General features: G+C 35.4%; 1 protein-coding gene across 3 annotated transcripts in view; it reads right to left on the bottom strand.

Moving 5' to 3' along the window:
* FBXO11 (F-box protein 11) overlaps window positions 1-14,583 on the bottom strand; it is a 96,415-nt gene that overhangs the window by 23,841 nt on the left and 57,991 nt on the right. The window contains exons 2-11 of one of the 3 annotated variants that reach the window (XM_045885045.3): window positions 11,404-11,531; window positions 11,183-11,264; window positions 10,617-10,761; window positions 9,411-9,540; window positions 8,625-8,708; window positions 8,414-8,546; window positions 5,781-5,887; window positions 5,579-5,690; window positions 5,387-5,493; window positions 5,162-5,299 (exon numbers count right to left, since the gene is read on the bottom strand). In XM_045885045.3, coding sequence (XP_045741001.1) covers window positions 5,162-5,299; window positions 5,387-5,493; window positions 5,579-5,690; window positions 5,781-5,887; window positions 8,414-8,546; window positions 8,625-8,708; window positions 9,411-9,540; window positions 10,617-10,761; window positions 11,183-11,264; window positions 11,404-11,531 — 1,166 coding nt within the window. The remainder of the gene's footprint in view (window positions 1-5,161; window positions 5,300-5,386; window positions 5,494-5,578; window positions 5,691-5,780; window positions 5,888-8,413; window positions 8,547-8,624; window positions 8,709-9,410; window positions 9,541-10,616; window positions 10,762-11,182; window positions 11,265-11,403; window positions 11,532-14,583) is intronic. The other 2 variants (XM_064572521.1, XM_064572522.1) reach the window with 2 other exon arrangements.

The following is a 14,583-nucleotide window of genomic DNA, read 5'->3' as shown; positions in this document are numbered from 1 at the left end:
ACCTTTAAAGGGTAATAAAATGATTATTTCAGCCTCCTCATGCTTCTTCATGGCTTTATTTCATAATTTGTTCAGAATGTGGCAAGGAAAGGTATGCTGCTTATTGCATAAAGATTTCAGTAACAGGCTACTGTCATGTCTTGACTATACTGCAAGTATACTTTGCTATGTATTCACTAAACATGATTCAAATGCAGGGATGCTCTTTCTATTTTCTTTAGGTTTTGATTTTGAATAGTTAAGAGAGTCAACTAGATTCCTAAGTTTACTAAGGCAAACAGCAGCCTCCTCTCCTCATTTTCCCTTATCCAGAGGCACCCCCCCCCTTCAATTTTTTTACCTGATTCTTTTTATCTACCTCTATATTTTTAAGTAAAGGCTTGTACTGCTGTATTTTGAGTTTGCAGTTTTAGGTACTGTCTACTAATTTCCTATTACAGAAGATAAGAATTTAGTGCTTTCTACCATCACACACATTCACACTATATCCTTCCAATGTAGTGAAACCACAATTTTGGTTAGATTAGTATGCTATTCAGAGCTGAGTCATAAAGTATAACTACATGTTCTTTGCTGTACAATTTTTTATTAAAGTTGGTAATTATGTTATTCTCCTTTGCTTAGGCCTCTAGTGGTAATTCTATCCTAAACTCATTACCGGTTGTTTAAACACCTCAATATATTTATATTCACATCAGGTTTACCAATTTATCTTCCTGAACATTCATGAGGTCTTTTGTTTTGTTTTGTTTTTAAGATTTTATTATTTATTTGAAACAGAGACAGTGAAAGAGCATAAGCGGGGAACGAGAGGGAGAAGCAGGCTCCCCACTTGAGCAGGGAGCCCGATGTGGGGCTTGATCCTAGGACCCTGAGATCATGACGTGAGCCGAAGGCAGATGCTTAACTGACTGAGCCACCCAGGTGCCCCCTGAACATAAGGTTTTATAATCTGCTCTAATCTGTAATGGCCGGCGTGGTCATAGGCACCTAGTCATTTACCACGTTGTAATTTAAAGGTTAAAAATGTTCCTTAATTCCATCAAATATAAAGTTTGTAACCTCTATCTTTTAAGATAACATTCAAGAAAAGAAAACAAAAACCATTTTTTTCTTCATGCTCTTTTTTTAAAAAAGTAAACTCTACTCCCAACACGGGGTTCAAACTCATAACCCTGAGATCAAGAGTCACACATATGCTCCACCGACTGAGCCAGCCAGGTGCCCCACTCTTCATGCTTTTAAAACCAGAAGCCTCTACATTGCTACAATTGTCCTTTTACCACATTCAGATAGAACAGTTTTATAATTTTACAAGGAAAGCAATCTCCTGTTATGGGCTTAAAGGGTTCAGTTAATGTAATTAATAGAATGCATCGGTTTTAAGAGATGCCTTTAGTGTAAAGTCATAATAATACAGAAATGTGAGCAGGATATAGACAGAATTCTACTTTGCCTTGTAAGATGCAAACCATGAAAATTCCAACATATATTAACAAAACTCCAAAAGCAGGGACTTTTTTTTTTTAACATTTCATTTATTTGAGAGAGAGAGAGAGCGCGCGAGCACGCATGCAAGCACATGAGTAGGGAGGAGGGGCAGAGGGAGTGGGAGAAACAGGCTCCCTGCTCAGCAGGGAGCCCCACATGGACTCAATCCCAGGACCCTGAGATCATGATCTGAGCCAAAGGAGATGCTTAACCAACTGAGCCACCCAGGCGCCCATAAGGTTAAAAACTCAACACTGGTATCAAAATAAAAGGTGAAGCACTTTTAAGAGTTTCTCTTAAAACTCTTTCAAGAATGAAAAATAGAGGGAAAAAAAATGCTGTCTTCATTGAAATAAACTTTCACAACCCCCAATTTTTTTTTTTTATTTCACAACCCCGAATTATTATCTATAAAACACTTGCCCAATATTGTGAAATCTGGATAAGGAGGAGTAGGGTGCTGAAACCTAACAAATGTTATCTTAGACCTTTAGCAAGGTAGTTTTCTCCAAGTAACTGAAGGTTCTCATAAGCCTAGCTAAGGATCTTCTAAGGTGATCAAATCTAGTGGCATGACTGGAACACGGAAAAGAAATATTCCCATAGTATTATTTTCATAAAAATAACTCAGGCACAAGAAGTAAATGTGAGCAAGAATACACACTAATGTGCAATTTCTGTCATCTAAAACTTATGCTTCCTATCTAAGGGAAACTATCCAAAGTAAAGGAAAATGAAAGGAGAGAAAGGATAGCCAGATTTCAAGATAGATAATCTGTCATCTGTCATGTGTTAAATTCATAAATTTAGAATGTCTCCAAAATTTTATAGCAATTTGGCATTGCTATGGCATTCTTACTGTATTTTACAAAAATAACACTCTGCAATGGACTTAATATTAAACCAAGATAATTGGTAACCTGTGAACACTGATAGAAAAATTATTTTTAGGAATGAGACTGGCACTGGTTATGTGAAAGAAAGAAAAAAGAAAGAACCCTATCTTTTAAAGATGCATACTGAAATATTTACGGGTGAGATGATGATGTCCAGGATTTGCTTCAAAATAATCTAGAGAGTAGAGAAGAGAGTAAAGAGTAAGTATAGATGAAACAAAACTGGCCATGAACTGATAGCTGCTGAAGATGGAGAATGAGTAAATGGGCATTCATTCATTATACTATTCTCTTTTTTACGTAGGTTAGAAAAATTCCATAAAACAAAATACATTAAAAATTAGAGATAAAAACCATACTGGGGGAAAAAAAAAACCTATGGAGACACAGTGAGGGGCACAGATTTGAGGAAATCACATAAAACTTAAAGAACAAAGTAGTACACAGCCAAGCTTCTAAAGAACACATGTTAGAGAAAACCAGCAAAACAACACGTCAACAACGACAAAAACCTACATTATGAATACTGAAGTAGAAAAGCAAATCATCACAAGAAAAAAACCCCAGAATCATCTCAGACAAAAACCAAAATGATCTCAGACTTATCAGCCACATTTAATGCTAGAAATATAAAAATGACTACAAAATTCGGAGGGAAAAAAGTATAATCAAAATTGTGTATACTTAGCCAAGTAAGTAAGTAATGGATAGGCATTCTCAAGTGGCAAGAATTCAAGCTACAGTACCTGTAAACCATTCTTTTAAAAATAAGCAAATAATGAATAGCTAGATGAGAAAATTCAGCCATACAAGGAATGAATCAAAATTTAAAAAAATTCAGCAACAGAGAAACTGTTATAAAAGGACTAAAAGTAAACAAATATAGAATAAATACTGACCAATAACTATAGGAATGTAAAAGTTATAAACGTTTACTTAAGAAAAGAATATAAACGATGGGATGGAGATGGGTTGAAATATAAAGTGCTTATTTCCTCATTTTTCACAGGGAAAGTTCATACTTCAAAGATTAAACATGAAGCTAACAATGACAAATGCTAGAGTCATACCCTGAAATCCTAGAGGTGTCCTATAATTTATACTTGCACATGTAGTATTTTTACATAAACAATTCTTTAAAAATAAAAAAGTAGAAAATCTTTTATGATTCATTCTTATGAATATAGAAATTTAAAGTATGTCAACTTGAGGAGAGAAAAAGGAACAAAAATTCAGAGAATAAGTATGTGTATATTTAAAGAGCGTGGACAGTACAGAAACTAGTTTTAAATGTTTATTCTGATGTTCTTTGAAGTTCTACAGAAAATAAAGTAAAATTTTAAAAAGATTATCTTCAGTGATGTTATCCTACCAATCATGGGTTGTCAACACAAAGATGCCATGCCAAGCCAAAAGAATAACTAAAATGGAAGAACATTCTACCAAGGGATTTTAAAGGATTGTGTCACAATACTAAAACAGATGATAGGCCCAAGATGTTAGGTTTTAATTTTCATCCTTTCCTTACAAATCTGTAATACCTTACAAATCTCTTTATTAATCCTTAATGGGAATATCCTTTTCTTCACTAATTGACAATTTGTATATGTGAATCCAACAATCCTCTGTTGCCTGATTCATACAACAGCAATAGACCTTCACCAAAATACCGTTTGGCCACCATGCCATCATCTCCTCTCCCATCTCTGACTCTTTAACAAAAATGCTGCCAATGTTGTAATAGGACTTGAAAATTGCCTCAATGAAAATCAGACATTAAATGAAAAGAATACCTGAATAGACACCAAAGAGCATTATTTTGAAATAGTGGCCTAAAAGAGCTCAAAAAGTTGTGTCTCTAGAAACTGTGTAAAATGACACAATAGCACTTAAAATACAATATCATCCATAAAGATGCCTAATTAACTGCTGTGTAAGTTTTAGAACTGATTTTATTACCATTGTATCTTATTAAAATTCTGCCAATTAAAAAAATTTTAAGAGGAATAAAATGGAAGTCAAACTAATAACAACACCATTAATTCTCAAAGTGTAGCCTACAAACAACCTGCATTCAACTCACTTAATGGTGCTTATTAAAGATGCATACCCTGGTCCCCATTATATTACATTATATTATATTTATTCTATCTGGGTGACCTCCCCCCCCCCAAAGATTTATTTATTTGACAGAGAAAGAGCACAAGCAGGGGGAGTGGCAGGCATAGGGAGAGGGAGAAGCAGGCTCCCTGCTGAGCAGAGAGCCTGACATGGGGCTGGATCCCAGAACCCCAGGCTCATGACCTGAGATGAAGGCAGACACTTAACTGATTGAGCCACCCAGGCACCCCTATCTGGGTGACTTTTCTGCACACTGACATTTGAGAACTACTGGATTAGATCTTACTCCCATCAAAGATTACATCAATTCCCTAAGGACTCCATCTTCTCTATATGCACATAATATTAGATTCATGAATTTATAGAATATTGCATATTAATTTTAAAATATGATGCTGAAATTTCTTTTAAACCTATACTCTTCAGTTCACCTAGTTTGGTGAAGAGAAAATGCAGAAACCTATTTGAAATTTAATAGATATGGAGCACCTGACCGGCTCAGTTGGTGGAACATGTGACTCTTGATCTCCAGATTGTGAGTTCAAGCCCCACAGTGGGTATTCAGAGATTAAAAATAAATATCTTAAAAAAAAAAAAAAAAGAAATTTAACTGATACAAAGTCAGTTTTTCTATTAAGAATAAATGTTCTTACCATGCCATGATCAAATGTGAACACACCAACATCACGTCCATGATGGATATGATTCCGTCTAATAATTGGGTTTCCATGATTTTTAACCCAAATCCCAGCTAAAGCATTATTGGAAATTTCATTATCCTCATATATTCCCTACAACAATTAATCAGAAGTAGGTATTAGCAGAACTTAAAAAAAATTTTTAGAAAGAAAAAACCCTTTTATAAAAGTTAAAAATACCTGTGCATGATCTGTTATATAAAGTCCAACATTTTCACAGTCACTGATGTTACAGTGCTTGATAGTGGGACATGCTCCTTGACCACTAACACATACTGCAGAGCCAACTGGAAGAAAAAATATTTATTTAAAAACCTATTGCGCAACAACACAATGACTCATTTTATAGTAAAACATAAGGGAAACACTAACCTGTACATGTACTTCGGATGATACAGTGATCAATAATAGGGCTACAGTTTACCGTAATCTCTAAGCAGTGGTGTGCATTATGGTGTTGAGCAGATTTGTCATCAGGGTTAAACTGAAAAGTAGATATTTTGTTTGAAATTTTGTCTGAACCACTGCCTTAAATGATCTGAACATACATATTCTAAATCTTAAAATTCCTTACCCTTATTGTCATATATCCAACATAAGCATCCTCAGAACCTTCCATAAAGACGAAGGTTGAATCTCTAGTGTTTTCAATTATAACTTTGTCTGCTACTTTTCCAGGTGCTGTGGAGAAGATATTTTAAAACACATTACCTTTATTATTTAAAAAAACACATTATCAGATATAATTCAAATAAAATTCAATTTTTAAAAAAAGATTTTATTTATTTAATTAATTTATTTACTTGAGAGAGAATGAGCAGGGGGAATGGCAGAAGGAGAAACAGGCTCCCCACTGAGCAAGGAGCCCGACACAGGGCTTGATCCCAGAATCCTGGGATCATGACCTAAGCTGAAGGCAGACCCTCAACCTACTGAGCCACCCAGGCGCTCCTAAGATTCAATTTTTTATCAGTAAAAATACCCTACCATAAAACTAATAATACAGAAACCTTTTTATTGTTTTTAGATTGGGTACATTTTTGAGAGGGATTTTTTTTTTCATTTTTCAAGAAAAATTTTAATTGAAGTATAGTTGACATATTAGCCTCAGGTATACAACATAGTAACTTGACAATTATATACATTACAAAATGCTCACTATGGTAAGTCTCTGTCACCATACAAAGTTAGTATATTATTTTTTAAAAAAGATTTACTTGAGAGAGAAAGAGAGAGAGAGAGAACGAGCGAGCAGGAAGGGGGCAGAGACAGGAGAGAATCCTCAAGCAGACTCCCCCGCTGAGCGCAGAGCCCAACAACCATGAGGATCATGACCTGAGCCAAAATCAAGAGTCAGACACCCAAATGACTGAAGCACCAGGGTACCCCATTATTATAAAATTACTGATTATATTCCCCATGCTATACTTTTCATCCTGTGACATTTATCTTATGACTGGAAGTTTGCACTTCTTAATCCCTTTCACCTTTTTTGCCTTTCTGCCCACTCACCTCCCTCCTGTAAACCACCTATATGGTCTCAATATTTATGAGTCTGTTTTTTTTCGTTGTTTGTTTTGTTTTTTTAGATTCCACATATAAGTGAAATCACTTGGTATTTGTCTTTCTCTGACTTATTTCACTTAGCATAATATGCAGAGGGAGATTTTAAAAAACATTAGTATTGAATAGGTAAGAATAATGTTCATTTTATGAGGTAACTATGTTTCACTGGCCTTTACTACAGGCAGTCTTACTTACTTATTTATTTAAGATTTTATTTATTTGACAGAGAGACAGCGAGAGAGGGAACACAAGCAGGGTGAGTGCGAGAGGGAGAAGCAGGTTTCCCGATGAGCAGAGAGCCCGAGGCAGGAGGCGGGGCTCGATCCCGAGACTCTGGGATCATGACCTGAGCCAAAGGCAGAGGCTTAACAACTGAGCCACCCAGCTGCCCCCAGGCAGTCATATTTAAAGTGGATATTCTTTGAGTACCCATTACACTCAAATTCATGTATAACAATACTTCTAATAATATTTAGCTACTTATTTAGTATCAAATACAATGACATATTTAAAAAAAATTTTTTTTTTTAAGATTTTATTTATTTGACAGAGAGAGACACAGCAAGAGAGGGAACACAAGCAGGGGGAGTGGGAGAGGGAGAAGCAGGCTTCCCGCAGAGCAGGGAGCCCGATGCGGGGCTCAATCCCAGGACCCTGAGATCATGACCTGAGCCGAAGGCAGACGCTAAATGACTGAGCCACCCAGGTGCCCCCAAAAATGGTTTCTATGGAAACAAAATCACTTCCAGCAGCAACAGAAGAGCTCAGAGAGAGGAAAGGAGAAGGGGATGATGAGTAGGTAGAGACAGAGAGAAATGTCCTAATTGAAAATTATTTCTAATACTGGCCTTGATCTGGAAGGTACTGCAAATCACTAGGCAAAATTTTCTATACCCTCCTCTCCTTTTCTCTGTGGTGGAAATGGCTCCGGAGGGAAGCAGAAGGGGCAGTAAATGCAAATTTCAATAACAAGTAATAATTACTAGCTATCTTAAAATGGCCCATGTACTGTGTCCTTAAAAAATCAGACAGCACAAATCTTGAAATGACTGATTAGTGCTCAACAACTATTCCATTTACATTTATTCTTAGAAATTTGCCTACAAAAATAGCTTTGAAATAGTACAAAAAAATTTACCAAGGACATCTGTTTCATTAAAAACACAGCAATAGAAACATTTACCATCTTTATTTTCAAATAAAAGATAAAACAAGTATCTTTCCTTAATGAATAACTAAGGCGTTGGACAAAGTACACACATCAAGATACACATCTAAAAAAAAAAAAAGAAAGAAAGAAAAAGAAATTGGGGCGTCTGGGTGCCTCAGTGAGGCGTCCTCCTGATTTTGGCTCAGGTCATCATCTCAGGGTTGTGAGATCGAGCCCCTACTTCAGATTATCTCTCTCCCTCTACCCCTCTACCACCTCTCATTCTCTCTCAAAAAAAAAAAAAAAAAAAAAAAAGGATACGTCTGTAATTTCTGAACTCTCATGTTTTCATTGCAATAGGCAATATTCCTGTTCTTTCTTAACCATTAAGCCATTATCAAAGTTCACCTGGATTTTAAGTCACTAGCATTTAAGAAACCCATCATGTAAATAATAAATTAAAATTTTAATGACAATGCATTTCAGAATACCTGCACCAATCATGGTGATTGGAGATTCAATATATATCCACTCATCAGTGTATATTCCAGAATGAACAAAAATAAGTCCATCAAAATGAGCTTCTTGTACCCCACCAAGGGCATCTTCAATTGTATCATAATACTAGAAAAAAATAAAAGTGTCAGTACAGAACTGAAAGATTACCATTTTAAGTCTTATAAAAATACAAATCAAACATACCAACATATTTTCTCTTCCTTTATATCTTGCAGGATTACTGTAGAAATGTTCAGCAAATCCTGGCTTTACATGTGCACCTTTATACTAAAATGTCAAAAAACAAAACAACAAAAAACAAAAAAAAAACCAGAAACAAACATTGACTACTAATGTAAACATATTCTAAATACTGTATATTTTTTATTAAATATCGAAAACAATGATCAATTATTCCAACTAATTTTCTGTTGCATAGGGCAATGTAAAATCTGAAACAGCTTATGACTCACTAATATCCAGTAAGAAAGGACAAAATTTGTTAATCTCAGCACTACTGATATTTTGGGACAGTAATTCTTTGTTGTGGGGGCTGTCCTGTGCATCACTGTTAAGATGTCTAGCAGCATCCCTGGCCTCTACCCACTAGATACCAGTAGAATCCTCTTCTCCAGCAGTGACAACCAAAAATGTCTCCAGACATTGCCAAATGTCCCCTGTGGAGCAAAACCACCCCCAGCTGAGAACCACTCATAAAGGACCATATAAAAATTAAAACTACTGAACACTAATAATTTAAGAAAAGGTTCAAAGAGACCCATAAAAAGTATAACTGCTCTCAGGCTACTGATACTTACTGCCACTGTTTAAATTATTAATAAATATGTCAGTAGTGAAAAGAACTGAACATTTTGTCGAGTGATAAATATATTCATTGGCTTGACACCTATTCCTGAGTTTGAATTAACTCTTTAAAAAGAAACTTTTATTTATGAATATAAATCAATATTTTCCATTTATACTTCATACCAACTGCTGGAAACTCTCTTTCCAAGGATTTGGGTGTTCATATTCTTCTGGATTAATCTGGTAGAATTTGCCAGGTTCAGGATGCATCATAGGGCGAGTATATTCAAAAACTTCCATGTATAATCGTTTCCTGTAGGAGGAAAGGAATGAAAGATTTCTTCATAAAAAGTCCTTTAAACAACTAAAAAAATTACCTGATCCTTCAAAAACGTTTTTGGCTAAAAACAATGTAACTATGTATAAAAAATAGTCCACCTCCCAAAATAAAGAGTGTCAATTCTTCAAAATTTGTTTAGGGGGAAAAAAGGCCACCCTTACTGTAAAAGCCTCATACAGTTATTATTAAAAGGATGGCTTTCCATAAAATACTCTGAACTTAACTCTTCATATATCTTCAGTTCATTTACATCCTATTACCAAAAACCATCAAACCTCAGAAATGTAGTCATAGTAACTATTATCACTTCCTGTACAAAGCAGTGTTTCCTTCCAGTCTTTTTATCTACAGATAGTTTCATTTATTACAGTTGTGATTATATAGCACCTAATATTTTGCATTCTGCTCTTTTCAAAAACTTTTCTAGAACACAGCATTTTCCCATGTTGTTAACAACTCTGTAAAAATAACTGTTAAATGCCTTTATCACCACCCTTCAAGTAGACATTACATTGTTAGTACATTCCCTTATTGCTGGACATTTAGATTTCTAATTTCCCCCCACAGTTAACTGTACTATTATGAAAATTCTGTACATAAGGCAAAAAAATTTCCAGAAGTGGAATTACGTGGGTCAAAGGGCATGCATATTTTAAGGTTCATGAACACAACTGTCAAACTTTTTTCCAAAACTGATGTATCAAAATCTACTTTCACATTAAACTATCCGACTGAATTACCTGTTTAAATTAGACATAGTTCTGTTTCTAAAAAGCTTAAATTTAAATGAAAAACATTTCCCATAATCACTCAGTTGCTATTAACTGGTAAGTAGCAGAGAAAGTACTTCATTTATTATTTCATAAATACCACTCGGACCAACAACCTACGTTTTTGATAAATAGGTAACTTGGAATTTATAAGCATTATTATTTTGTTCCAACTATTTAATTGTAACTATCAACTCGCACTTCAACTTCCCTACCATCTTTTTAGCATTTGGGGTGGCAAATAATGTATTTCAAGATAATAAATAAATTTTCACTTACCATAAAATTGGATCATTAGCGAGCTCACTGAAGCGTTTACACACACAAGCTGCTCTACAAAGATCCTGTTCCAGCAAGTAAGAGAAGATTTTTAGAACCACTTCATCTGGTAGTTTCTCCTGAAGATACTGTTCAGCAGGTGCTGCTGTAAAGAGATTAGCAAACAGAATATAAACAATCTATTTGCTGTGATAGCAAGAAGTTTCTCACTATTTAAAGAGCATAATTTTCATTTTATCTAATGAATAGTTTTGTTAACAATCATTTTATAAGCATTTTGCTTTGACAGATGACACACACATTTATCTTCTTTTGTCCTGACTTAAGTATTCTTTCTTTTAGCTGTTATGTACCATTTCAGAAACTGGTTACATACATAAAATGTATTTTTATACAACAATTAAAGTCAAAAGAGTGAGAGGGTCAGGGTTCTCATGCTTATTCTATAATATCACCTTCTCAATCCCAAATGCACCATTAAACTGTATTTAATTTTTAATTTTTTGGTATCAAACAAAATTAAAAAGATTTAACCCTATCTCTTATAGTTTTCTCAAAGGAAATACCTGACAGATCTTGTGATTTTCCAGATACTCTTGCGCGTTTTGCACGATGACCAAAGTTTTCTGTAGTTGAAGTTGAGGCACCCTTCAAAAACAAAATGAAAACTAATTAAGCAAATATTTTTACCATATATAATCATTACTTCAAAAAAAGGGTGATATTTCCCTTTCTGTTTCTAACAATTCTTTCACTACAAAAAGAGAAGCAGTTACTTTTAATTTACCTCCATACTGCTCTTTGCAGGACACGCTGTTCTTTTTGGCAAAAGAGTTTTTCTACGAAGTTGGTACGGACTATTTTGTGCACCAGGACCTGATTCTTCAGCAACCATATCTGCAGGTACATCATCATCTGTTATAAACAAAAGTAACATGAAAAATGACACCCATTTTTTTTTTTTAAAGCTCTTGGAAACAATATACTTTTAAGAACTTCATACATTTTTTAGGGGGAGAGGAGGTAGATAACTTTGAGAGAGAGGGAGAGACAGGAGGAGAGAACGAGCAGGGGGAGTGGTAGGCTCCCCGCTGAGCAGGGAGCCCGATGTGGGGCTCTATAGCAGGACCCTGGGATCATGACCTGAGCTGAAGGCAGATGCTTAACCAACCGAACCACCCAGGTGTCCCTAGATACAACTTTTATATAAAATTCCAGCCAACGGGGGGGCGCCCGTGGCTCAGTTGGTAAGTGGCTGCCTTCGGCTCAGGTCATGATCCCAGGGTCCTGGAATCGAGACCCTCGGCTGTCTATCGGGCTCCCTACTCAGTGGTGAGCCTGCTTCTCCCTCTCCTTCTTCCCCTGCTTGTGCTGTCAAATAAATAAAATTCCAGCAAACTGGATAAACATCTGAAAGAAATGTTGGACTTCATTTCTTACTTCACAATAAATTCCAAAGTAGAACATATATATACATACATACATATATATATATATATATTTTAAAAGATTTATTTATTTGAGAGAGACTGAGTGAGCAGGGGGAGGGGCAGAGGGAGAGAGAGAATCCTGAAGCAGACTCCCTGCTGAGCGTGGAGCCTGACCCAGGGCTGGATCCTAGGACGCCAAGATCATGACCTGAGCTGAAATCAAGTCAGCCACTGAAATAAAAAGATCAGTCACTCAACTGACTGAGCCACCTAGGTGCCCCAGAACATATATTTAAATACAAAAAAATCAAATCACTAAAAGAAAATGAAAATTATTTTTTTTATGTTAAAGTGGAAAATAGCTATAACCAATTTTGGAAGGCATTTAAAAAAAGGTGAGGAGCATGTCCACTTGATGAAGGGAATGGAAGACTTACTACCACAATGGTTACAGTCTGTAGTCTTGCAAGAGGTGTCAGAATCAAAGCAGGGTGAGGAGGGTGTCCATGGAGAAGTACAGCTCAGTGAAGGGTATCATCAAGTAGGATGAAAAGGGTATCTATGCAGACAGTGCATAGACTCAAACTGTGGCATAAAGTGCTGGAGCTCAAGAAGGGTAAGAAGGAAGTTTGGGGGGTGGGTGGGAGGGTGGCCTAAAATGGAGAGTCAGAGCAAGAGTAGGAAGAGAAGGACAACACACAGAAGAAGGGATGGTGGAACTGGAAGACGGGTTGCATATAGTAGAGGGATTCATCAGATTCATCAAATAATTAAACAGCGTAATGGAAGCCAGCATCACTTCTATGATAAAGATACATAACCTAAATCTAATCTGAAGAAACTTCAGACAAATGCATATTTGTTCTAATTTGTTTTAATAATCTTCAAATTGTCAAAGTCATGAAAGTCAAGCAAGTCTAAGGAAATGTCCCAGGATGAAGGACATAGAAAAGATACAGCAACTAAATGCAACATATGGTTCTGAACTGGATCCTTTTGCTAAAAGGTTACTATTAGGACAATCAGTGAAACTTGAAGGAGGGGGTGTCAAAGGATTAGAAGGTAGTAATGTGTTGATGTTAATTTTCTGTTTTTAATAGCTGTAGTACAGTGATTTAGGAGAATATCTTTTTTTGTAGGAAATACTAAGGTATTAGAAGGTGGCAGGACAAGAAGACTGGCAACTTCTGAAGGGCAATCAGAGGGAAAAAACCCTCCTTGTATTGTACTTTTAACTCTTCTCTAAGTATGAATTGTTTAAAAAAAAAAAAGCTAATAGATTTGATTAATATATAAAAAGTTTTAAAATTCTGCTGAGAAAATGAACACTATAAACATAATTAAAGGAGCAACACAGTAAGGAAAATATATTTGCAGTACATGTCACAGAAGGCTAATTTCCTTATTATATCTGCATGCCTACAAATCAGTGTGGAAAAGATGAACAATTCAATAGAAAATCAGGCCAAGGATACGAACAGACAACTCAGAATTAAGTTTAAATGCTAATAAAAACTACAATGAGATTTTTTATGTAGCAGATTATCAAAGATCAAAAAGTGCGATCACACGCTAGTATCATCAAAGGATAATATGTGGGGGGGAAGTTCCTAATTGCTTTAAGGATGGCAATTTGGCAATAGCTATTATTACTTAGCAATTCCATTTCTGGGAATTGATTCTGTAATTATATATTCAAACATGTGGGCAAAGTACTATGTACGAAGATACCTGCTGTAGTACTGTTTATAATACTGCAGGGTAACAATCAAAATATTCATCAGTAACTATTAAACTATGATGCAGCTATACAATAGACTATTATGTGGTCACTACAAAATATACAGCAGTTCTATACAGACTGATAAACTATTGCAAATATGTAGTAAGTATGAAAACCCCAAATATACAGAACAATGTGTTTAGTGTATGTATGTTCTGAGGCTATATAAATATGTTTATAAATACATATATTTACTAAAATACATAAACTTCATGATGGCAGGGAGCTAACTTGAAGAGGATTCTAGTGGCCAAAGATGGGACAATTTGAGCATCCATTAAGAATGAATGAACTGAAAAAAATATATTTAAATCCATGAGTAATGATACTTAAAAAAAAAATTTTTTTTTAAAAAGGTTATTTTTGGGGCACCTGGGTGGCTCAGTCGTTAAGCGTCTGCCTTCAGCTCAGGTCATGATCCCAGAGTCCTGGGATCCAGCCCGACATCAGGCTCTCTGGTGGGCAGGAAGCCTGCTTCTCCCTCTCCCACTCCCCTGCTTGTGTTCCCTCTCTCGCTGTCTTGTTCTGTCAAATAAATAAAAAATCTTAAAAAAAAAAAAAGGTTATTTTGAAAGATGCTAGTGAAAACCAAGTCATCATTTTGAAAACTGGTAAATAATAGGAAATAAACATTTATTCTTCCTCTCTTACATAAACTGAACACCAGATAATCAAGTATTGGCTGAGAGGAAGTTTTTCTAGAGAAACAAATACTAATAAATGAAGAAATAATAAAAATTTGCAATCTCTAGAG

This window comes from Mirounga angustirostris, unplaced genomic scaffold (assembly GCF_029215605.1).
Source record: "Mirounga angustirostris isolate CCGP_5_RB_7025 unplaced genomic scaffold, mMirAng1.0.hap1 SCAF_10, whole genome shotgun sequence".
Taxonomy (NCBI): domain Eukaryota; kingdom Metazoa; phylum Chordata; class Mammalia; order Carnivora; family Phocidae; genus Mirounga; species Mirounga angustirostris.
This window is presented reverse-complemented; position numbering and strand designations above follow the sequence as displayed.